A 26,804-nucleotide genomic window follows, 5' to 3' on the forward strand; every position below is an offset into this window, starting at 1 on the left:
CAATGCGTGCAGGGGGCCGGGGCGAGAGGCCAATCCGTGCGAGGGGGCAGAGCCGAGGCGAGCGGCCAATCCGTGCGGGGGGCGGGGCCATGCCGAGCCCAGCGGCCAATCCGCTGTTTGTCACCGTAAGGACACAATTTTGGAGCAAGACAGACAGACAGAATAAGGCAATTACATAATGGAGGGAGGATTAGTAATTGGGCTAGTAATCCTCCCTCCATTTTGAGAAAATACAAGCCTTGGTATAAGAAACCTAAGGTATCTTTCAATTCCACGGCCAATTATGATACCTCTTTTGGAGAAACATCGGATGAATTAACGGACTCCTCGGTTGCTTCAGTAGCCAGTATTCAGACTGGTGGCAAAAAACACCAAAAAAGGAACTTCCAGCAAGAAGGTGCCTTGCCAAAAAACGATCCTGCAAGAGGGGAGGAAGGAAACATAAGTCCAAAAGCCTATCATATGACGTTCCGCAAGCACCGTTAACAGAGATTCCTGTATTTAATCTTTCTAGTTATATTTTGACAGGTTCACAAATTGGACTTTTGTCTAAAGGACTAGGTTTCTCTCCAGTCAAAAAATTCAATTTATTTGACACTATTGTTGATATCAATAGATTTGCACGCAATTTGACCCTTAAAGTTCATTATAATGAGGATAATATTCATGTGTATAATGATTTATCATCTACCAGTGTATCATTGGATAATAATTGTATTAATTTTAGTGAACAGGTAGCGGTCTCCAATCTAAGACAAGTAGAGGGGGAGACAGAGCTGGAGCATAGGGAGGGTGAATTTAAATTATAGGTTTCAGACTCGTAATCCTATATTTTACCCAGTAAAATCGAGACCTCCTTTCCTTGATTTTTTTCAGGAAACAATTGAAAGTGAGTTGGTGTCTCTTTACAACCAGGTGGAACATCAAGAGGTTAAATTCAATCTGAGTATCTCTGAACATAGGGCAATCAATGAGCTGAGAGCAAACAGCGATCTCCTTATTGTCCAGGCGGACAAGGGGGGCGCTGTTGTAGTTCTCAATGCTGGTTTATACAGGAAAGTGAACTTGTTGGATCTGGAAAATAGTAGCACCTATGTTGAATTGCCATCAAATCCAACTAATTAATTTAATTCTGAATTATTACATCTGTTACAGGAGGGGATCAGTATGGGTGCTATTTCAGATAGAATTAAGAAGTTTATCTTTTGTGAAACACCGATTGTCCCAATATACCACTCACTCCCCAAAGTTCATAAATAGGTTTTTCCCCCCCTCTCAGACCTATTGTGTCTGGGATAGGGTCATTCAGTGAGAAACTAGGGGAGTGGGTGGATTTTTATCTTCAACCCCTAGTGCCATTAACACCAAGTCACCTTAAAGATTCCAAAAGTATGATACAGATTCTGGAAAAATTTCACTGGCAATCTGACTATATGTGGCTATCTTGCGATGTGGTGGGGTTATATCCCTCTATCCCCCATTACATCGCGATACGATGTATCACATATTATTTGTCCAGATACAGTAATTACGAGGATTCCATCCAGAAGTTTATTGTCTCTTCAATTCAGTTTCTTTTGGGTCACAATTATTTTTCGTTTGATGAGAGATACTTCCTCCAGACACAAGGCGTGAGCATGGGCGCCAAGTTTTCACCTTCCCTAGCTAACCTGGTTATGTCCGTGTGGGAGGAAAATTATATTTTTAACATTGATAACCCATACAAGGATAATATTGTTTGGCTGGGTAGATTTATTGATGATCTGATATTTGTCTGGAGGGGTAGTCTCTCGTCTGCGAAAAGTTTTTTTTCTTATTTGGATTTGAATGATTTCAATCTAAAATTTACGAGTAGTAGTCATGAGGTATCAACAAACTTCTTGGACCTAAAATTGACCGCAGATTTTGATAGCAATAAGGTCTTGATATCTCCCTATAAAAAACCTACTGCATGCAATAGTATTTTAATGGCTTCCTCTAGTCATCCCAAACATGTCATTCAGAATATTCCTGTGGGGGAGCTTATTAGACTAAAAAGGAATACCACATCTAGTGATAGATTGGAGGAAGAAATTGAAATAACTTGTAACAATTTAAAAAAAAAAGGGGGTATCCCAATTGGTCTTTGGAGAGAGCCAAGAAAAAATTACAGGCATTGATAGGGTTAAGCTGTTGGATTCTACTAAGAAAAAAAGACAGTTTGACTCCAAAAAATCTGGGGTAGTTTTCAGCACCAACTATAGTCCTCATTTTAATTCTATTGTCAAAATTATCAGAAAATATCTTCCGTTATTATCTCAGAATGATATTTTGAAAAACATTGTGGAAAATAATGATATTGCCTTTGTGGCAAAAAGAGCCCCAACCTTAGCTACTTTATTATCACCTAGCATGTTCAAAGATCCAGACAAAATCTCCCCTAGCAACTGGTTAAAAACAATAGGATTTTTTAAATGCGGTGCTAATATTTGTAAGTGCTGCGGTTTTGCTAATAAGTCTAAAATATTTACATCTATTTCCAATGAAAAACAGTTTAATGTTCGTTCCTTTATAAACTGTAATACGGAGAATGTAGTTTATTTAATTAATTGCAATATATGCCGCATGCAATATGTAGGCTGCACGATGAACCCCCTTAACACCAGAATCCGCAAACATCTTTCAGATGCTAGCAATTTGCCAATGGTTGGTGCATCAGTAGTATCCCGACATTTTTCAAAAAAACATAATGGGGATTTACGCGGTTTTTCTTTTATGGGCATAGAGCATGTAAAAAAAACATTGAGAGGGGGAGATTTTCATAAAAAAGTGCTTGCAAGCGAGAGTAAGTGGATATTTGAGCTGGGGACCCGCATGCCACAGGGCTTTAACAATCGTATGGATATCATTATGCACTATTGATACATTGTTGCATTATATGTTGCTGGCTATTACTACTGTGTTAGGCTTTTGTATCACTTTAAAAATAATTTTATGGTCAGGTTATTGGATTTTCTGATTGTATTTTTCTCCAAAATGCTGAATCCTTTCCTTATAACTCCTATGCATACTGTATATTGATTAATATGCGGATAGCTTACATGTTTGATTTGCTTTTCTAGCCTATGTTTTTAAATCTCTCACACATGTTTGTAATTACCCTGATGGGAGTGAGATGTATATAAGGTTCTATGTTTGGAAAGCAGATCAGATTCTGGACCGTGAAGAAGGCGGATTTTACCGCTGAAACGCGTAGTCCTATCTGCGCTATTTTCCTGCGATAATTCTGAATTGCTTGGACCATTATATTTTAATGAATTTATGAATAAAAAGAAGGAAAACATTTTTTAACAGCATCCTGGATTGCTCACGTTATTGCTGGATTCTGCCTTGTCGTTGTTTGTTTATATATATATATATATATATATATATATATATATATATATATATATATATAATATGTACACCCCCCCGTATATTCGGTTTATAAGACGCACCCCCTACTTTCCCCCAAAATTTGGGGGAACAAAAGTGTTTTATAAAGCGAAAAATACGGTATATGTATGTACAGTGTATCAGATAAGTGAATAGACCTCTCACATTTTTGTAGATATTTTATTATCTTTTCATAGGACAACACTGCAGATATGACCCTTTGATACAATGTAAATTAGTCAGTGTACAGTCTGTATAACAGTGTAAATTTAGTCTGCCCTCTAAATAACTCAACACACAGCCATTAATGTCTAAACCACTGGCAATAAAGGTAAGTGCACCCACAAGGCAAAATGGCCAAAATGTGCCCCAAGTCGCAATATTTTGTGCGGTCACCATTATTTTCAAGCACTGCCTTAACTCTTACGCATGGAGATCACTAGAGCTTCACATGAGCCACTGGAATCCTCTTCCACTCCTCCGTGATGACATCACGGACCTGGTGGATGTTAGAGACCTTGAGCTCCTCCACCTTCCGTTTGAGGAGGACCCACAGAGATGGTCAATAGGGCTTAGGTCTGGAGACATGTTTGGCTTGTCCATAATCTTTATTCTGTTTCTTTAGCAAGGTAGTGGTCATCTTGGAGGTGTGCTTGGAGTCGTTATCATGTTGGAATGCTGCCTTGCTGCCCAGTTTTCAAAGAGAGTAGATCATGCTTTGCTTCAGTATGTCACAGTACAAGTTTGCATTCATGGTTCCCGCAATCAACTGTAGTTTCCCTCAGATGGCAGCACTCATGTAGCTCCAAACCATGAAACTCTACCACCATGCTTGACTGTAGGTAAAACACACTTGTCTTTGTATTCCTCATCTGGTTGACGCCACACACGCTTGACACTGTGTGAACCAAATAAGTTTATCTTGTCTCATCAGACCATAGGACATGGTTTCAGTAATCTTTCTTGTGCATCATCTTTAGAAGAGGCTTCCTTCTGGGACAACAGCCATGCAGACCAATTTGATGCATTTTGCGGTGTATCGTCTGAGCACTGACAGGCTGACCGTACACCCCTTTTAACCTCTACAGCAATGCTTGCAGCACTCGTACATCTAGTTTGAAAAGACAACCTCTGGATATGATGCTGAGCATGCACACTCCTCCTCTTTGGTCAACCATGAGGAGGCCTATTTTGAGTGGAACCTGTCCTGTTAAACCGCAGTATGATCTTCACCATTGTGTTGTATCTCAGTCTCAGGGTGTTGGCAATCTTCTTATAGCCTATGCCATCTTTATGTAGAACAACAACTTTTTATTTTTATTTTTTCAGATCCTGAAAGTCCCTTATAGCCAAGAATTCTTTCAGGATCTAAGAATAAATAAATTAAATTTTTAAATTATATTTATTATATATTATTACACATGCAGTTGTGCTCAAAAGTTTATATAACCCTGCAGATTTTGTGCTTTCTTGGCCTTTTTTCAGATAATGTGAATGTTGACACAAAATATTTTTTCCCACTCATGGTTAGTGGTTGGGTGAAGACATTTATTGTCAAACTACTGTCTTTTCAAACCCACTAAATGACCCAAATCAAAAGTGGTATCACCCAACCACTAGCCATGAGTAGAAAATAAAAAATATTAATAAATATATATATATATATATAATATATAATACACAGCCTTTTGCAGTTTGTGACCTGCTGGGTGCTCTACTGTTTTATGTAATGCGTTGGCGGTCACATCTCAATGGCTGTCTGAGAGCCTCGTTCTGGCTCTCATGGACTTGTATTGGGAGCTTGTGATGTAACTTCTGACTTATGACCAGTCATAAGTTACTGTCATAAGATGGCGCTATTTAATCGGACTGGTGGCGGGAGGGGGTGAAGATGCCGGAGGGTGAGTATAAGATTGAGAGCAGGGACCTAAAGAGGATAAAATCGCCACTCCAGCAGTTTAAAAAGTCTTGACTTGTTTTTTTAAAGCTCTTAAGATTAGATCATGCTTATTCATCACAACATAGAGGTGTTATTTGTGCTGATTTCATTTAGTCGTAATTTTTGTGTTTCAAGTCTTCATTATTTTTTATTAGGGTTTTTAAAATAGTCAACAAGAACATCTTGGTCATCCACATAGTTCAGATGACTATTTCTTATTGATTGCTTCTTGGTTGTATGTTTTTGTTATTTAAGATAAGCCAAAAGAGGAGAAGAAAGATACTTTTCTTGAAAAACTGGCAGCACAAGTCATCAAGAATCTACAGGTCAAAATCACAAACATACACATCCGATATGAAGATGATGTAAGTATGCAGAGCTTGTCTGATGAGCAGGGATATGTTGTGTCATTTTATCGGTGTCCTCAATCAATTATATAACACCTGAAATAGTTCCCATATTAGTGATGTGGATTTAAAGCACAGTTAAAATATGTTTCCAGTGATTTAGATAAATGGAACTTTGGGTGTGTGTTTTAGGTTACATGCCCATGATCAATGTTTAAGTTGTTGGCACCTGAAGAATGTCTACCTCTTAATTTGCTTTGGTTTGTGTTTTTTTCAATTGTTTTTTGTATGTGTTTATTTAACATGCATTTTTATCCTTTTTTTACTCTAAATTTTTTTTGTCTGTTTGGTGTGTTATGCTCTAAATTAAGCTGGTTTGTTTTTGAAACTTCCAGGTATTGACATTCTTAGGTGTGGGTTAAGGGCACTTTTTATGCGTTTCTACAGCTGAAATGCACTAAAAGTTTGTGGAGGGTTTTTTTTTACCAGCCGATTTTAATCCGCATATTATAGAATGGTAGTGGAAGGGACGTCAAGGACCATCAGGTCCAACACCCTAAGAGTGCAGATTTTCTTAAATCATACCAGCAATATATTTATCCAGCTTCCGCTTGAAGATTTCCATTGATGGAGAGCTCACTAACTCCCATGGTAGCCTGTTCCACTCTCTGACTGCCCTCACTGCCAGAAAATGTTTCCTAATGTCTATTCTGAACCTTCCTTTTAGTTTAATCCCATTGGTTCTTGTACTTTCCTGTGCTAATGGGAAGAGGGTAGTTCCCTCTTCACTGTGACTTCCTTTCAGATATATGTAGACCGCTATTAAGTCTCCTCTCAGCCTTCCCTTTTGCCAACTACCTTGTAAAACTGTAAAGGGGAAAAAAGCGCAATAGGGTCTTACCCGGTATGAGGGTGCACAAACAAGACAAAGAAGCACTCACCTGGTGAGGTTGTGCCAGTCACAACCCCTTATGATAGCCTGTGAGTGCCTGGTGGTTTAGCTGCAGCCCCGGGAGAGGAATTTTGTATCACACAGGTAGAAGAAAAGACCGGGTTTATGCCGCGCTGAAAACCACTGATGCGTGTAAATTAAAAGATTTCCTTTTTATTGGATAGTTCCTACGCGTTTCAGAGACATCCGTCTCCTTCCTCAGGAAAAGAAATCATCATCATTGATTTCTTTTCCTGAGGAAGGAGACGGATGTCTCTGAAACGCGTAGGAACTATCCAATAAAAAGGAAATCTTTTAATTTACACGCATCAGTGGTTTTCAGCGCGGCATAAACCCGGTCTTTTCTTCTACCTGTGTGATACTTTTGCCAACTAAATATTCCTAGTTCTTTTAGCCGTTCTTCATAGGACATGGATTGCAGACCTTCTACCATCTTGGTTGCTCTTCTCTGGACTTGCTCCAATATATTGATGTCTTTCTTGAATTGGAGCGCCCAGAACTGTACACAGTATTCCAGGTGGGGTCTGACCAGGCCACAGTATAGGGGAATAATTACCTCTTGATCTAGATTCAATGCTTATCTTGATACATCCCAGAATTGTGTTGGCCTTTTTAGCTGCAGCACTGCACTGTTGGCTCATGTTGAATCTGGAATCTACCATTATGCCCAAGTCCTTTTGCCTGTGCTGTTGTTTACTTTTATTACTCCCATACTATATATGTTTTTTACATTTCTTTTACCCAGATGTAGGACTTTGCATTCAACCCTGTTGAAAACCATTCTGTTTGCCTCGGCCCATAGTTCGAGTGTGTCTAGATCCTTTTGAATACGGTCTCTTTCCTCTCTAGTGTTGGCTATGCCTCTTATCTTAGTATCATCTGCGAATTTTATGAGTTGCCTAATAATTTTTTTTGTCCAGATGATTTAAAAAGACCTTAAACAGTGTTGGGCCCAGGAGAGAGCCTTTCAGCACCCCACTTTTGACGTTCCTCCAGTTTGATATGTAGCCATATAGTCAAGGTATACTATATTCATAGCATTCCCCTGAACAAACCATTCAGTGACTTGGTTACAGAAGGAAATCGGGTCGGTCTGACCAAATTTATTGGTCATGCAAGTCTATGGGGAATGTCAGGGCAGAAAACTGAGCGTTCCCGCAAGATGCTGAGTTAACATGGTGTGGATTGGAAAAACTCTCGGCAGGTCAGAAGACAAAAAAAAAAAAGCACAGTGGACATGAGATTTCTATGAATCCCATCCACTTTGCTTGTACTGTACTCAGCGACCATAGGCTGCATAAAAAAATGCATTGAAAACACATTGTGCGCATGCACCGTTAGTGTAAACCATAAAAATGTGGTAAAAGAGAGATGGGAATGAAAAATCTGTAGATTTTACAGATTACTGGAAGTACAATATAAAACAGAGCTTCTTAATCTTTTCCTACTGGGGCCTTATTAGTTAGGATATTGTGAAGACTGCTCCTCGCCAATAGCTGTAATCTCTGCCAAATTCTGTTACATTTGCCAGTTATGAAATAAACGTAAAAAGTCAATAAATCTGGGACTAAATCCTTTTGCATTGTATTAATAGATTTCTGATGTCAATATTCCGGTGTCCGTAGGAATGACCCTCTCTGAACTAAGTCTCCAGGTAAAGATCCTTGTGCACGATTCCTACTAACACTTCTACTAATAGATATCGAGCTTTAAATCTTGACTGAATTTACATTAAGTTTTGCAGTATTGGAACTCAGTGGCTTTTTCTTCTTTTTTTTTTTTTACTTTACCTGTTCACAAAATTGAAATGCTGCAAATTTACAAAGCTCTGCAGTTCTGAAATCCAGTGTGAAAAAAAGCCAAGCACATCTCATTGTTATGGCTGGTACAGTAAAAATCTGCTTTTAATTTGCAGGAAAAAACGCTGCATGTGAACATGGCCTAAATGTGGCCAGAAGTCTTATGTAATAATTATTTATTCTGTTTGTACATTTTCGCCAAGCATGTGTCAGAGGTAATGCCTGGCCATAAAAGTATAATCAAGTCTCTGATTTCTCTTGTTTTTCTCACAGACATCCAGTGAATCCTGGACACCAAGCATATTAAATGAAGCTTCTAAAGTGATATACAAGGTAATCGTCCAATGAAGAGAGATTATTTTAATATTAGCTAAATGTATTGATGATATCCTATAAAAAGATTGCACCATCAGAAAAGGAAAGTTCAAATTACCCCTATTTTACCCCATTTAAAATAATTTTAAAAAATATACATTTGGTATTGCTGCATTTGTAAGAGTCCGATCTATCACAATATAAAGTAAATTTAATGCAATTGGTAAAGGGTGTAGTTAGCAAAATTAATCAAAATGCCAGAATTGCGTTTTTTGGCCACAACATTGCAATAAAATGCAATGAGACGATCAAAACTTATCAGCTTCGGGTGCAAAAAATAAGCCCTCACACGAACACTTAAATAAAAAAAAAAATCTGTACAAATCGTACTAACCTGGGGAATCATATTGACAGTTAGTTTTACTATATATATATATATATATATATATATATATATATATATATATATATATATATATATATATATATATATATATATATATATATATATATATATATATATATATATATATATATTATATTATATTATATTATATTATATTATATTATAGCCAATAGGCGGTATATGTCCCTCATCCTGCTATATACCCCATCCTGGCATATGGCCCCATCCTGCTATATACGGTAACCCATCTGTCATGATCCGGAACCATGGAAGACCACCACAAATCATTGGTAAAAGGTGACAAGAGCATTGGCAACTAATCTGGCCGCCATCCCCTTACTAACCATCACAACTAGAAGTAGCCGAGGGGTGAACTAACATCCTGTGCACCGCAAACCCAGCCGGAGATCTAACTATCCTAAAGGAAGGAAAGATAAATAACTCTCTGCCTCAGAAAATAGACAAGAATAGCAAGCCCCCCACATTCAAAGACTGTGGTGATATGACAGGATTAGCAAAACGTGAGGCCCCTACTGACTAAAATAGGAAAGGACAGGAAAGGGACTGATGGTGGCCAGAGAAAAAACCCTGCAAAATTCCAAATTCCTGATAGTACAAAAAGGCCCTCAGATCGCACGATCTGAACTCCGTCCTATACCAGGTGCTTTTGTCATACCAATGAACAGAAAAGAAGAATTATAACAAATTCAACAAGCCACAAACACATGGACCCAAAGGAGCTATACTCCAAACAGAACTGCAGGGAGTTCCCCAGCCAAGCAACTTAGGGGGAAAATCCCTGCATGCAAAAAAAAGAAAACAACCACAGCAAATGACAAACCCAGATAAGAGCAAAATAACCAAACAATAAATAAAGAGCAAGCACTTATCTGGGGTAGATGTGGTGTGGAGCAGAATGAAGCAGGCTGGTGATACAAAGAACTGACATCTGGCATAGCCTGCTATCAGACCAGGATTTAAATAAGCAGAGAGTTAGCAAAGGAAACGCCCATTGCACAACACACCTGGTCCAAGTCCAAACCATTCCTGGCCACCAGAGGGAGCCTCCCAGCAGGCAAAACATAACTAATATTCACAACACCCATCCTGGCATATGGCCCCATCCGGCTATATACGGTAACCCATCCTGGCATATGGCCCCATCCGGCTATATACGGTAACCCATCTTGCTATATACCCCCATCTTGCTCGTATACCCCCATCTTGCTCGTATACCCCCATCTTGCTCGTATACCCCCATCTTGCTCGTATACCCTCATCTTGCTCATATACCCCCATCCTGCTCATAATATACCCCCATCCTGCTCATAATATAACCCCCATCCTGGTCTACAGCCGCATCTTGTGGCACATAAAAAAAAAGTTCATACTCACCTTACCTCACTCCCTGCAGTATCGCGCCGTCTGTGTCAGCGGCAGCGCCGCTGAGTGGAGCCGTCCCCATTCCCCTGCAGCATTGAGATGTCTTCCTGTGCCAGCGACGGCTGCGTGTGGACTCGTGCGCATAGCGATGACGTCATTGCTGTGCGCGCCGCTAGTCTCCACTCAGCGGCCGCCGCTGGCACAGGAGGACATTGTAATGCTGCAGGAGAACTGGGACGGCGCTACTCAGCGGCCGCCGGCAGCCAGGAGGAGATCGCGGTGCTGCAGGGGAACGGTGACAGGTGAGTGTACTGATTCACTGCACCCCGCGCTGATGATGATGTGCGGAGGGCAGTGAATACAGCCGCACACGATCACTCCAGGCTGTAGTTGGCAGGGGTGATCATGCGGGCCGGCTGTTTATCCCTCGCCCACCTGTCAGCGCCTGCTTCAGTGCTGAGAGATGATGGGCGGGAGTATGGTCGTGCTTATTAAATGAGTGGGTCCACGTGGTCACGGCAGGCGCTGCTACAGCTTGCTCATGCCCCCGATGACCCGCGCCACCACAGCACCCTCATTCCCGGCCCTATATTCAGACCATAAGATGTACCTCCCACTTTCCCCCAACATTTGGGGGAAAAAAGTGCGTCTTATGGTCCGAAAAATACAGTATTATTTATTATATTTATTTATATGTGTGTATATATATGTAAAATTATATTATATGAACCTGGTAAATAAAGAAAAATCAAACAATTGTGGTATTGCACTTTCTTTTACATTTTCAATGCACTTGGCATTTTTTTCCTGCTTTCCAGTGCGTCACATGATAAAATTAATGTTGTCATTCAAAAGTACAATTCGTCCTGCAAAAAACAAGACTTCATAAGGCTATGAGGGCAGAAAAATAAAATAGTTATCACTCTTGGAAAAAGGGGAAAAAAAAACAAAAGCGCAAAAAAACAACAAAAAATTGCAAGGTCATGAAGGAATTAGACACATTCCCTTTAATTAGTGCAGATGTTATTAAAACTGATGAGCGAGCGTGCATGCTTGCCACTGATCGATTCTTGTTTGAACATCGGGACGCTAACGTACGCTTGATACTCAGCCAAGTATCATGGGTGCTCTGATGTGTCATGAGCGATCCAATACAAAGAGCTGGCTCCCTTCTCTGAATGATGGGAGCCTGCACCCAATTGAGAGCCACCTGCAGTCTCTGGCTTTCACTGGGGGTGAAAACAACCTGTTCGGGTGCAGTGTTAAAAAACATGAAAAAAAAAAAACAAAAAACAACCTACCCTTTCCCCAGAAACGCACGGTTTATGGCTGGCTGTGTGTGGGCGGAGAGCCGAACTGCCCTATCAGTGACTTTCATTACACTTGTTACGTGAGTCCAGCCCGTCAGCCTTTCCAGCCTGCAAGTCTCTTTTGTGCTCGGTCATCATTACTTATTAGTGTTTCTGTTAGGGGACATCAAGCCTTGGGTTTAAGGCTATCCATTTAAACCTTGTTCTGTATAGTGGCTGCTACCTTGTGTATACCCACTCTTTGATATAATGAAAATATGCATTGTTTTTTCAGTTGGCTAGAATATAATATGTTTTCTTTTTTGTCTAGTTGGTTCGTCTGGATTGTTTTAGTACCTATTGGAATGTCAACAGCAAAGTGTATTACCACCAGTCATGTGAAAAGATACTGGTAAATATTTTACTCCACAATTGCTTTTAAGTTGTGCAAAACAATTTGCACGAATGTTTTCTTTTTTTCTATTCCACAAATGTAGCACATGCAAATGTGGTGTGAATTAGGGTGAGTACAAACTATCAGGATTAAGGCCCCGTCACACACGACGATATATCGTGCGATCGCACCAGCCCCCGTCGTTTGTGTGTCACGGGCAATTTGTTTCCCGTGGTGCACAAAGTCGTTTATCCCCCCGTCACACGTACTTACCTCCCTAACGACGTCGCTGTGGGCGGCGAACATAATCTTCCTGAAGGGGGAGTGACGTTCGGTGTCACAGCGACTTCACACAGCGGACGCCCAATAGAAACGGAGGGGCTGAGATGAGCGGGACGTAACATCCCGCCCACCTCCTTCCTTCCGCATTGCCGATGGCCGCAGGTAAGCTGCAGGTCGTCGTTCCCGAGGTGTCAAACGTAGCAATGTGTGCTGCCTCTTGAACGATGAATAACCTGCGTCCTCTACAATCAACAATATTTTAAAAAGGAACGACGTGTCAACGTTGGACGATAAGGTGAGTATTTTTCATCGTTAACGTTTGTTCCTTGCTGTCACACGCAACGACGTCGCTAACGATGCGCATGTGCGTCACGGAATCCATGACCATGGCGATATATCGTTAGATCTGTTGTTGCATGTGACGCCGCCTTTATCAGCGTATTTGATGCAGCATGTTTTCCCTGCATTCAAAGCACTGTGTTGTGCAGTAGAAGCACAGTGGATGGGATTTATAGAAATCCCCTGCCCGCTGTGCTTCTTTTAGATGCTCTGTAAACTGACCTGTGGCACAGCTTTACAAGCCACAACAAGTTAACTTATTCTTGTGAAGACTGAAGTGTTCTGAGCAGGAGAACACCGTGAAATTACACTGTGTCAGTAATCCTGATCGTTTGCATGGACGGTTCCTTCTACCGCCTAGGAAGGTCGCGTCTCCACAGGAGAATACGCTGCATCCAGAACGGTCCCAAATCCAGATTGTGTGCACACACCCTTAAAGGGAACCGATCAGCTGATTCATGCTACTCATGGGTTTCCCACCTTTTCAGGTAGTCTTGTATGTCTGTCCCTATATGTGTGTGTATAGGGAGAAAGCTATCGGTGTAATGTTTCGGGCGGTGTGAAACTAGCCTCCTTTCACTACTCTTATCCTTCCCGCCGCCATGTGAACAATGTATGGATTTTGTTTGTTTTTTTGCTAAAATCCTGCAACGTTGTCAAAGTATCAGGAACCATCTTTGATATGTTATCCATAGCTCAAGCATCATGAACCAGCTGACAGGATCCATTGAAATGGTTCATGTACCATTATCAACATTTGCAACATGTATCAATAGTTTACGAGAAGCTGAATTATCAATAATACACGTATTGCTTTTCAAGTTTCCTGTTCTGTGCTCAGCAATATTGATATTTGCACATTTTTAATAAGTATGGTTTTGACATTGCACCTTTTCTCTGTTCACCTACAATTTGTTATGTTTGATAAATATTAAACATTGCGCTAAGATAACTCGTAAAGTAATACATATGATTAGATCACCAGGTATTACATTTCTATAAAATTGCTGATATTTAGTTTTGATTTTATTATCTTTTTATGATTTTTGTAGATTTTCTTGTCACTATTTCAGCTTTTCATGCTAATCTTGATATTTTTAACGATATGTTCGGCTACTGTGACTAATTACTGTCTGGTTTTTAATCAGTATTTTATAGTAGAAAGTTCTAGACTGGTGCAATCAGGATTGATTGCTAAACATATTAGTTTAATGTTCCTGTTATCGCTGTGGGTTAATAAATAACAATAAGCATGGAAAGCCTTGTTCCAGCTATATATCTGTCTTACACATATGGAAAATGTATTGCACTTAGCTGTAACCCCTTCCTGTCACCTGCTGTACATGAGCAGCACATGTGAATTGCGTCTTTCGCATGCAGAGAAAATGTTATTGTATCGATAAGAACGTCAGCGCACCACACAACACAAGCCCTCCTACAGATCTATTGCTATAACAATGTAAGGTCACTGCAATCGTATAGGTCATACCGGTATATACAGGAAACCGCTGCAGAATTATAGGTTTATTGGCATTACTGCATTTGTTGTGTACCCCCGCATTTTCCAGTAGATGATATGCCAAAATGAATGCCGCTACTCAGTTCTTCAGCTCGTCCTACAACAAGCAAGGCCTCATATGGTTGTCCATGGAAAAATGTAAAAGTTCACAGCTCTTGGAATCAGAGGAAACAAAATGAAGGTGCAAAATATGAAAACTGTAGCAGGAAAGAGTTGTCTCCTTTTTTTTTCTTTTTTTCAGAAGACGTGATGAAATAATACAATAACCAATACCAGTACTATTCCCTTTACTCTTCTACCACCACTGTTATCCATTTACTTCTGGGCACTGCTGAGACTGGCGTGGCTGATCACTGACCATGGGAAATGCCCATGCTGAATAATTGCCCAGAGCCTTTCTCCATGTCTGTTTTTGTTGCATTTACTCTTTTACCAAGCAAGTTGTTCCATTTGTTGGCTTGCGCTCAGCTCCCTGATGATGTAATATCAGGCCATTGCCATCAGTCTGTAATAAAGCTAGCTGATTTCATGGGTAGCTAAGAAACACTATTAATCTTTTGGCTCTCCAGCAAGCTTATCAGTTCCACCATATGTGCATTCATCTAGCAGCGACAGATGCTGAAGAGTAGGAAATTTTAACTTTCATATGAAAACTACTGCCCAGATGGTAAAAGGTGTTGAAAATGATGTCAGCAAGTCATATTTTTAATTAGGGAGTTAGGGAGTGGCTGTTTTAAATTATTTTTGTGGGAGAGCAGTAGGCTTATACCATGTTCACATGATAATCTTGGTGTCACTAACAAATAATATACAGTGTCTTGAAAAGTATTCATACCCCATGAACGTTTTCAAATATTTTTTTTTTCCACTCTATCCCCACAAGCTTAAATGCATTTTATGTAATATACCAATACTAAGTTGAAAGTATTTGTGAAGTGTAAAGGAAATGATCCATGGTTTTCTTAATATTTTAAAAATATAAATCTGAAAATTGTGATTCGTATTCGTCCCCCCTTATATCAATACTTTATAGGACCACCTTTAGCTGCAAATACTGCTGCAAGTCTTTTGCGGTATGTGTCTACCAGCTTTGCACATTTAGAGGCTGACATTTGTCTTTTTAAATAACTAGATCAGTGAGATTGGATGGAGGCGTCTATGAACAGCAATTTTCAAATCTTTTCACAAATTATCAATGGGATTTAGGTCTGGGCTGTGACTGGGCCATTCACACACATGAATATGTTTTGATCTAAATCATTCCATTGTATATCTGGCAGTACGTTTAGGGTCGTTGTCCTGCTGCAAGGTGAACCTACACCCCAGTATCCAGTCTTTTGTATCCTCCAGGATTGCCTTGCATTTAGCTCCATCCATATGTTCTGGAGGGAGAGGTCAGCACAATCATTCAATAAAAATATGTACTTTTATGCAGTAGTTCATAAAAATGGGTAAATCTATGGGGAACATCATATAAAAAAAAAAGCATTGCTGCATTTCCAGTGTAACACAAAAGAATAAGTATGCTTATTACTAAGGGCACGCGATACACCAGAAATGCATCAAGGTTTGTTTTTGTATTATTTTTTTCGATGGATTTTCTCCCTCCAGACTTTGTCTGCTCTTCACCAGCATGAAACTGCACCCACTGGTGGCATTTCGGGCTAAATCCCTACAAAATACATTTAGGTTTTGGTGTAATGTGTAAAGGTTCACAGGGTATGAATATTTTTTGTTAGGCTGTGTGTGTGTGTGTGTGTGTGTGTGTGTGTTGATCACATCTTTGGGAAGCTGACTTAAATTTCCCTTGCCACACTTAGGCCTGATTACTGCCACACCTGTTCTCAATCAAGAAATCACTTATTTAGTACCTGTGTGACAAAGTGAAGTAGACCAAAAGATTCTCAAAATTTAGACCTCCTCCCGCAATCCAAAGAAATTCAGCAACAAATTAGAAACAAAGTAACTGATCTATAAAGCCTTTTCTAAAGCTTTGGGACTCCAGCAACCCACAGTGAGAGCCATTATCCAAAAATGGAGAAAACATGGAACAGGGTGGACCTTCCCAGAAATGGCTGGCCGACCAAAATTGCCCCAATAGAGCAGCGACAACTCCTCAAAGAGGTCACAAAAGACCCCACAACAACATCCAAAGAACTGCAGAACTCACTTGCCTCAGTTATGGTGGAGTCATGAACTCTGCACTTAAGGAAAAGACTGGGCAAAAATGTCCTGCGCGGCAGAGTTCCAAGATGACAACCACTGCTGAGCAGAAAAAAACAAACGTTAAAAACTTGCCTCAGTTTTGCCAGAAACATCTTTATGATTGCCAAGAACTCTGGGAAGATACGCTGTGGACTTACTAGAAAAAAATTTAACTTTTTGGAAGATGTACCATATTTTTCGGATTATAAGACACATTTTTCCTCCTAAAAATTTGGGAGGAAAATGAGGGGTACAGCTTATAATTCAAATGTAGCTTACTGGATGTGGTAGAGAGGGGTCACAGGAGGCAGTGGAGATGCTGCGGGCTGCAAGCACTGTGCAGCGTACTGTGAGGCAGGGGCTGCCATTCGGAAAATGGTATGTCCCAATACATCTGGCATAGAAGTAACACAACATTTCAGAAAAAGAACATTATACCAACAGTAAAATATGGCGGAGGTAGTGTGATGGTCTGAGGCTGTTTTGCTGCTTCAGGACCTGGAAGACTTGCTGTGGTAAATGGAACCATGAATTCTGCAGTGTACTAAAAAAATCCTGAAGGAGAATGTCCGGCCATCTGTTCGAGACCTCAAACTGAAGCGCACTTAGGTAATACAGCAGGACAATGATTAAAAATACACCAGCAAGTCCACCTCTGAATGGCTTAAGAAAAATAAAATTAAGACTTTGGAGTGGCCTAATCAAAGTCTTGACCTTAATCTGATTGAAATACTGGGGCATGAGCTTGTGGTTCTTGCTCGGAAACCCTCCAATGTTGCTGAATTACAACAATTCTGCAAAGGTGAGTGGACCAAAATTCCGCGAGAGCATTGTAAAAGACTCATTGACAGTTATCACAAATGCTTGATTGCAGTTGTTGCTACTAAGGGTGTAACAACCAGTTATTAGATTTAGGGGCAATCACTTTTTCACACAGGGCCCTGTAGGTTTGGATTTCTTTTTCTCTTAATATGAAGACCATCGTTTATAACTTGCATTTTGTGTTTACTTGTATTTACTTGTGTTATCTTTGTCTATTCTTTAAATTTGTTTGGTGATCTGAAACATTTAAGTGTAACAAGCATGAAAAAGAGTGAGAAATCAGGAAGGAGAGGACAAACACTTTTTCACACCACTGTAGTTAATTTATAATAGTTTTTTGCTACCTCATAGCCTGGAATTTCCCTGTTTGTGGGGTTTTTTGTTTTTTTTTAAAGGTTTTGCATCTGCTCATGTAAAGGATGTGCCTACAACTGTCAGCACTTGGTTTTCTTTGTATTGTGTGGCAAGTAACAAACAGGACAAAATAACTGAAAACTTCAGTGTGCATAACTTTTCAGCCCCTTAAAGTCAGTAGTTTGTAGAGCCTCCTTTTGTGTCAATTATATATGCAAATCTCTTTGGATAAGTCTATGAGCTTTCCATATCTTGCTACTGGGATTTTTGCCCATTCCTCAAGGCATAACTGCTGCAGCTCCTTGAAGTTCAATGGTTTCCGCTGGTAAACAGAAATCTTCACGTCTAACCACAGATTCTCAATTGCATTAAGGTATGGACTTTGTCTAGCATACTCCAATACATTTACATGTTTCCCCTTAAACCAGTTGAGTTTTGCTTCGCAGTATGCTTTCAGCTCCTGCTTTCTTGGAAGGTGAACCTAATTCCCAGTCTCCAATCACTGACAGACTGAAACATGTTTTCCTCAAGAATACCCCTGTATTTCGCACTGTCTTCCCCTTGAGTTGGACCATTTTTACTGTCCCTGTTGCTAACAAACATGTCCACAGCATGATGCTGCCACCACCTTGTTTCACCTGTGTGGATGATGTTCTTGGGGAGATGAGCGGTGTTAGTTGGACGCCAGATATACAGTTCAAACCAGAAGTTTACATACACTATCTAAAATGACACAAATGCTAAACTCAACATTGAATAAGATCCCTGTTTAAATGACACGTTCAAGCTAATTGCACTAACATAAAGTCTGTTTTTTTTTTTGTTTTGTTTGATTTTTGTGTTACCATCTATACCAGACCTGGGCAAGGGGCGGCCCGCGGGCCACATCCGGCCCGCCTACTGTCTGTGACCGGCCTGCCCGTCTTCAGCCGGTGCAGTGGAGCCAAGCTAATGCGTGCTGGGCAGAGAGCGATCCTGCAGCTCCGCACAGTCAGTGCAGGCAGTGGAACGCAGGAACCTCTCCTCTGTTCCTTGCTGGCACTTTCTCTGTGACACACGCGCGCGCTTTGATGTGGTCAGTAGTACTGCACGACGTGTATCATTTCAAAAGTACCCCCCGGGCAGGAGAAGAAGCGGCACAGCGGGGGCCTTCTCGGAGAGAACCAGCGGCGGGGGCCCCTCGGAGAACAGCAGCTGCGCAGCCAAGGCCCGTACAAGAGAAGGAACAGCTCAGCGGGGGGCCTGTAAGGGGGTGCCTGAGGATGGGGACAAAAACAAGGGAGAGTATATTACAGGTGTATAAAGGGGTGTAGTGATGTAGTGTATTACAGGTGTATTTGGGGGTGTAGTGATGTAGTATATTACAGGTGTAGTATATAGGGGTGTAGTGATGTAGTATATTACAGGTGTAGTGTATGGGGAGGTGTAGTGTAGTAGTATATTACAGGTGTAGTATATGGCGGTGTAGTGATGTAGTATATTACAGGTGTAGTATATTACAGGTGTATATGGGGGAGTGTAATATAGAGGGGTGTAGCGATGTAGTATATTAAAGGTGTAGAATATGGGGGGTGTAGTATATTACAGGTGTATATAGGGGTGTAGTGATGTAGTATTTTACAGGTGTAGTATATGGAGGGGGTGTAGTGGTGTAGTTTATTACAGGTGTAGTATATGGGGGTGTAGTGGTGTAGTATATGGAGGGGGTGTAGTGATGTAGTTTTACAGGTGTAATATATAGGGGTGTAGTGATGTAGTATATTACAGGTGTAGTATATGGGGAGGTGTAGTGGTGTAGTATATTAAAGGTGTAGTATATGGGGGTGTAGTATATTACAGGTGTATATAGGGGTGTAGTGATGTAGTATATGGGGGTGTAGTGATGTAGTATATTACAGGTGTAGTATATGGAGGGGGTGTAGTGGTGTAGTTTATTACAGGTGTATATGGGGGGTGTAGTGATGTAGTTTATTACAGGGGTAGTATATGGGAGTGTAGTGATGTAGTATATTACAGGTGTATATAGGGATGTAGTGATGTAGTATATTACAGGTGTATATAGGGATGTAGTGATGTAGTATATTACAGGTGTATATAGGGATGTAGTGATGTAGTATATTACAGGTGTATATAGGGACTAGAGATGAGCGAACCGGTCCCGGTTCGGCTCGAGGTCGGTTCGCCGAACGGAGGTCCCGTTCGAGTTCGGCTCGTCGAACGTTCGACGAACCGAACTCGAGCCAATAGGAAACAATGGCAGGCAATCACAAACACAGAAAAACACCTAGAAAACACCCTCAAAGGTGTCCAAAAGGTGACAAACAACTCACAACACAACACAAACACATGGGAAAGTGACAAGGACATATACTCATGCAAAAACAAAACACCTGGACAAGGAAAAAGAGGAGGACACACAGATATAGGCATGGCACGCCCTTCTAAAGTCATGTAAAACACCGCAAGGTGACTCCAAGCGGAGCCTCCCTTTTTTCCAAAAATTGGGCCCCACACACACCCACCCCTTCAGTGGCAGCACTTGTGCCCCAGTTGTACACTTCACAGCTAGATTTGCATCAAGCACATTCAAAAATACGCCATTCTTATCCATCCCCAGGATGACACCGGGGTAGGTAGCAAAGTCTTTCCTGATCCCAGCTCTGTTCATCTTGGCTTCTTTTAAAAACAATGTAAGCAAGGGTTACTCCAAGCGGAGTCTCCCTTTTTTCCAAAAATTGGGCCACACAGACACCCACCCCATCAGTGGCAGCACTTGGGCCCTAGTTGCAAACAGGATGTTTTGATTTGCATCAAGCACATTCAAAAATATGCCATAATTAACCGTACCCAGCATGACACCGGGGTAGGTAGATAAAGTCTTTGCTGACCCATGACTTGTTCATCTTGGCTTCTTTTAAAAACAATGTAAGCAAGGGTTACTCCAAGCGGAGTCTCCCTTTTTTCCAAAAATTGTGCCCCACACACACCCACCCATTCAGTGGCAGCACTTGTGCCCTAGTTGTACACTTCACAGCTAGATTTGCATCAAGCACATTCCAAATCCACAAGCATTTACTCTCCCCAGGATGACACAGGGGTTGTAAATTCCTTCTGGATCCATGACTTGTTCATTTTGATGAACGTCAGTCTGTCCACATTGTCACTGGACAGACGCGTGCGCTTATCTGTCAGCACACACCCAGCAGCACTGAAGACACGTTCAGAGACAACGCTGGCAGCTGGACACGACAAAATCTCCAAGGCGTAAGTTGCGAGCTCTGGCCATTTTTCTAGGTTTGAAGCCCAAAAGGAGCAAGGCTCCAGTTGCAAAGTCATGGCATCGATGTTCATTTGGAGATACTCCTGTATCATCCTCTCCAGCCGTTGACTATGTGTCAGACTTGTTGTCTCTGGTGGCCTTGCAAAAGAGGGTCTAAAAAAATTATGAAAAGATTCCATAAAATTGCTGTTACCAGCACCAGATACGGTCCTACTGGTACGGGTAGACTGTTGAAGATGACGAGACCGTCCCATGTTTGTCAAGTTACAACTGGGAGATTCCCTCCCTGCACCTGCACGGTTGTTTGGTGGAAAAGCCGATCTAAGATCGAGTAACAGCTTCTGCTGATACTCCTGCATACGTGCGTCCCTTTCTATGGCTGGAATTATGTCACAAAATTTGGACTTGTACCGGGGATCTAATAGTGTGGCAATCCAGTAGTCATCATCACTTCTAATTTTGACAATACGACTGTCATGTTGGAGGTAGTGCAACAAAAAGGCACTCATGTGTCTTGCGCAGCCATGCGGACCAAGTCCACGCTGTGTTTGTGGCATAGAGGTGCTACCCGTTCTTTCTTCCTCTGACATCTCCCCCCAACCTCTTTCAACTGAAATTTGACCAAGGTCTCCCTCATCCGCTGAGTCTTCCATGTCCATGGACAGTTCGTCCTCCATTTCTTCATGTTCTCCTGCACCTTGCTCAACATTTCGCCTGCTACTATGCGCCCTTGTCGATCCCTGTCCCCCATGGTCCCATGCCTGCTGCGTTGGTGATGATGAACGTCTGGACCTTGGTGATGTTGTTGTCCCTTGCGCATATGAATCCTCCTGTAGTTCCTCCCCTTCATGTTGTCCCACCCCCTGACTCCGAATAGTGTTTAGCGTGTGCTCCAGCATGTAAATGACTGGAATCGTCATGTTGATAATGGCATTGTCAGCGCTAAACATATTCGTCGCCATGTTGAAACTGTGCAGAAGGGTGCATAGGTCCTTGATCTGAGACCACTCCATCAGGGTGATCTGCCCCACCTCTGCATCTCGTTGGCCCAGGCTATACGTCATGACGTATTGCACCAGGGCTTTGCGGTGCTGCCACAGTCGCTGTAACATGTGGAGAGTTGAATTCCAGCGTGTCGCCACATCGCATTTCAGGCAATGAACCGGCAGGCCGAAAGACTTCTGGAGCGATTAAAGTCGCTCTGCTGCGGCGCTTGAACGGCGGAAGTGAGCAGACAGTTTTCGTGCCCTGTTCAGAAGGCCATCTAGGCCGGGATAGTGTGTTAAAAATTGCTGGACGACAAGGTTCAACACATGAGCCATACAAGGTACGTGTGTCACCTTGCCCAGGCGAAGGGCCGCACCCAGGTTTGCAGCATTGTCGCACACGGCCTTACCAGGCTGCAGGTTGAGTGGAGACAACCATTTATTAAACTCGGACCGCAGAGCTGCCCACAACTCCTCAGCTGTGTGACTCTTATTCCCAAGACATGTCAAGCTAAAGACCGCCTGATGCCGTTGCGCTCTGCTGCCAGCATAGTAATGAGGCGTGCGTGATTCCTTCTGCGCAGTGAGAACGCTGGTGGCCTGACCAGGCAGGCTTGGGGCGGAGGTGGAGGACCCAGATGAGGTGGAGGAGGCAGAAGCAGTGGCGGAACTTGGACAGACAGAGGATTGACACATAAGTCGTGGGGACGGCAAGACTTGTGCAGCAGACCCTTCACCATCTATCACCATAGTTACCCAGTGCCCAGTCAGCGACATGTAACGTCCCTGTCCATGCTTACTGGTCCAAGTATCGGTGGTGAAATGCACCTGTTCACACACAGAGTTTCTCAAGGAAGCGGTGATGTTGTGTGCGACATGCTGGTGTAGCGCGGGCACACCTTTTCTTAGAGAAGTAGTGGCGACTAGGCATCTGGTACTGGGGCACAGCGACAGACATAAGGTCTCTAAAATCCTGTGTGTCCACTAGGCGGAAAGGCAGCATTTCGGTAGCCAACAGCTTACAGAGGGATAGAGTCAACCTCTTAGCTTTGTCATGGGTCGCAGGAAGTGGCCTTTTATTTGACCACATCTGAGGGACAGAGATCTGGCTGCTGTGTGTAGACGGTGTTGAGTAGGGTGTCCCTGGAAAAATGCAGCTTTGTGAGGAAAGTGCAGGCGGAGACATGATGTTGCCTTCATCCAACGTTGGTGCTATCGATGTCTGAGAGAGCTGTACACACTCACTTGTTTCCCCTTCCAAAACAACTGACGACCTACCAAGCAAACTGCCTGTTGCGGCTACAGTGGTGGAAGTTGTGGGTGGAAAAACAGGTGTGACAGCTGTCCCAACAGTCCTAGAAGATGACGAGCGCGCGGATGCACTGGAAGGGGCAGGCGGTGGATGGTTTGCTCCGCTAGGCCGCATTGCAGCACGGTGAGCTTCCCACCGGGCCATATGATATTTATTCATGTGACGATTCATGGAAGAAGTTGTCAAACTGCTGAGGTTTTGACCTCTACTAAGACGACCATGACAAATTTTACAGATCACATAATTTGGGCGATCTTTTTCTATGTCAAAAAAGGACCAGGCTAGGCAAGGCTTAGAGGCCATGCGACCTGTTGATCCACCCCGAATAATGCTCAGAGGCAGAGTGGTGGCTGAGGATGCAGTTGTAGACGTGCTACCAGTGCTCCGACTCTGTCCAGGAAGGCGCAAGGTAACTTCGTCGTCGGTTGCATCCTCCTCCACCGCCTCTGTTGACCTCCTCGAGTGCCTGACTGGGGGTTGACAGTAGGTGGGATCTAGAACTTCATCATCAATTGTTGTGTTTGCACTCCCCTCCCCCTCTGACCGAGCCTCTTCTTGCCCTGACCGAATATTTAAGTTGTCATCCCAATCGGGTATCTGCGTCTCATCTTCATCAGAATGTTCCTCATTGTCTATAACCACAGGTGTTACAGTTTGTGACAAAGGGTCAACATTATGCTCAGAAACTTGTTCCTCACGGCCTGAATCCGAGTCACAAAGGTTCAGGGCATCACTGCAGACCATTTCCTGTTCTGTACTCACTGTAGCTTGGGAGCAGACCTCTGATTCCCAGGCTATAGTGTGACTGAACAGCTCTGCAGACTCAGCCATCTCAGTTCCACCATACTGTGCAGGGCTGATGGAGACTTCAGAGCTGGGAGAAATCAAGTGTGATTGGGATGACAACTCAGAGGACTGGTGTTTTTTGGATGCGGTACTTGAAGTGGCGGAGAGGGCACTTGTTGGACCACTTGAGATCCATTCAAGCATTTTCCTTTTTTGCCCATCATCTACCTTTCTTCCTGTTGTTCGTGTCCGTAAAAAAGGGAGCACATCGGATTGTCCATGGTAAGTAGTAGACATCTTACTTTTGCTGGTAGAGGGTCTATCTTCAGCAGATGATAATGGAGCTTTGCCACCTTCCCCACGGACAAAACCTTTTTTGCCTTTTACACCACGCCTCTTCCCCTTTCCACCAGCATCTGTCATTTTGCCACTCATGTTGATTGCGACAAGATTGTGGACTGAAAATGTGGTAGTAAAAATTGAGAGGTGGTGTAGATTGCAGTGGTGGTCTAGCTTTATTAACAGCAGAATAATAAAGAATAAATATCCCTGACAATGCAACTACAGGCCTTAAACTGGCAGCAAAAATTGCTAGTGTAATGGCTTAGTTATAATGAGGTGGAGTGTGCAATGCAGGCAGACGCGCTCTGCAAATGTCTTTGCACTAGTGGGACTGTAGCAAAGTCCAATAGCCACGTATAGGATGCCACTAGGTACACTGAGTGTTTGCTAGTATAATGGCTTAGTTATAATGAGTTGGAGTGTGCAACGCAGGCAGATGCGCTCTGCAAATGTCTTTGCACTAGTGGGACTATAGCAAAGTCCAATAGCCACGTATAGAATGCCACTAGTACACTGAGTGTTTGCTAGTAAAATTGCTTAGTTTAAAAAAGTTGGAGTGTGCAATGCAGGCAGACGTGCTCTGCAAATGTCTTTGCACTAGTGGGACTATAGCAAAGTCCAATAGCCACGTATAGGATGCCACTAGGTACACTGAGTGTTTGCTAGTATAATGGCTTAGTTATAATGAGTTGGAGTGTGCAGAGGACAGGAGGGTACAGTGGCAGGATTGTGGGTATGGGTAGAGGAATGGAAGCCTGCCTTTCTATCCCTCCTAATAGGGAAATGCAGGGAGGAAATCCCTGACCTTGGCTACACAGACGCTGGCGCTGTTTTCAGGACCTGTCACCTTAACTCTGACCCTGCCGGTTTGAGCCCTTAAAAGGACTGCTATAAAGTGCTCTCCCTAAGCTGTCTAACGCTGTGTATGCAGCGCATACAGCTGTATCGGCGATAGGACTCAGGAGGACGGAGCTGCGACAGTGATGTCTGACACCAAAGACGCAGAAGGCAGATAATGGCGTCCTGGAAGAAAATGTCCGGTTTTATAATGCAGGGACATGTGACATGGACATCCTATCACACATGCCGTTGCTTCTCTGGCTCAAAGTCCACTTAGCTGTGTGTGTGTCTGGGATTGGCTGACATGCTGGCCCGCCCCACAAGACGCGCGCGCTTAGGGAAGGAAGACAAGAAAAAAAAAAAAAATGGCGATCGCCATTATAGAAACAGCAGTGATCTGAAGGCGCTGTTCACGCACACTATACACTGAAATGTGATAATAGTGTGATTCACAGAGTGACTTACACTATTACAGCAGAAACCAAGCTATGATTTAGCTGTTTTTTTGCTGCTAGAACCGTTCTCGAACGTTTCTAGAACTATCGAGCTTTTGCAAAAAGCTCGAGTTCTAGTTCGATCTAGAACAGGCCCCAAAATCACTCGAGCCTAGAACTGGAGAACCACGAACCACGAACCGCGCTCAACTCTAATAGGGACGTAGTGTTGTAGTGTATTACAGGTGTACATGGGGGTGTAGTGATGTAGTATATTAAAGGTGTAGTATATAGGGGTGTAGTGATGTAGTATATTACAGGTGTAGTATGGGGGGGTGTAGTGATGTAGTTTATTACAGGTGTACTATGGGGGTGTAGTGATGTAGTATATTACAGGGGTAGTATATGGGAGTGTAGTGATGTAGTATATTACAGGTGTAGTATATGGAGGGGGTGTAGTTTATTACAGGTGTAGTATAGGGGGGTGTAGTGATGTAGTTTATTACAGGTGTAGTATAGGGGGGTTTAGTGATGTAGTATATTACAGGTGTAGTATATGGAGGGGGTGTAGTGATGTAGTATATTAGCTAGGAGTAAGTTAATTATATTAGTCCGGCCCTCTACACCAGTGTTCCCAAACTCCAGTCCTCAAGGCACACAAACAGTGCAGGTTTTTGGGATTTCCTTAGTATTGCACAGGTGTTAATGTAATTACCTGCCCAGGTGCTGGTTCCAACAGCAGTGCAATGCTAAGGAAATCCTGAAAACATGCACTGTTGGTGTGCCTTGAGGACTGGAGTTGGGAAACCCTGCTCTAAACCATCCCAATTTCTCATACGGCCCCATGGGAAAATGAATTGCCCACTCCTGATCTTTACTGACTGACGTGTTACTATACAGTCAGTATGCAATTTTTCAATATGTCTGTTGAATACATTACTGGTACTTCAATGAAATTTTTTTTTTAAATTAATTGGTTAAAATGATACAGTATGAATTGAAGTATAAAATAAAGGAGGCCCAGGAAGTCTTCAGAATTAAACTTGAAAAGAAACTGTCCCACAA

At 42.4% G+C, this 26,804-nt stretch overlaps 1 protein-coding gene across 4 annotated transcripts in view; it reads left to right on the plus strand.

Annotated features, from left to right (window-relative positions):
• VPS13C (vacuolar protein sorting 13 homolog C) overlaps positions 1 to 26,804 on the plus strand; it is a 492,503-nt gene that overhangs the window by 74,691 nt on the left and 391,008 nt on the right. For all 4 annotated transcript variants that reach the window (XM_075345525.1, XM_075345526.1, XM_075345527.1 and 1 more), the window contains 4 exons: positions 5,609 to 5,718; positions 8,247 to 8,306; positions 8,725 to 8,784; positions 12,176 to 12,256. In XM_075345525.1, the coding sequence (XP_075201640.1) occupies positions 5,609 to 5,718; positions 8,247 to 8,306; positions 8,725 to 8,784; positions 12,176 to 12,256 (311 nt within the window). The remainder of the gene's footprint in view (positions 1 to 5,608; positions 5,719 to 8,246; positions 8,307 to 8,724; positions 8,785 to 12,175; positions 12,257 to 26,804) is intronic.

The sequence above is a fragment of the Anomaloglossus baeobatrachus genome, chromosome 4, assembly GCF_048569485.1.
Source record: "Anomaloglossus baeobatrachus isolate aAnoBae1 chromosome 4, aAnoBae1.hap1, whole genome shotgun sequence".
Taxonomy (NCBI): Eukaryota; Metazoa; Chordata; class Amphibia; order Anura; family Aromobatidae; genus Anomaloglossus; species Anomaloglossus baeobatrachus.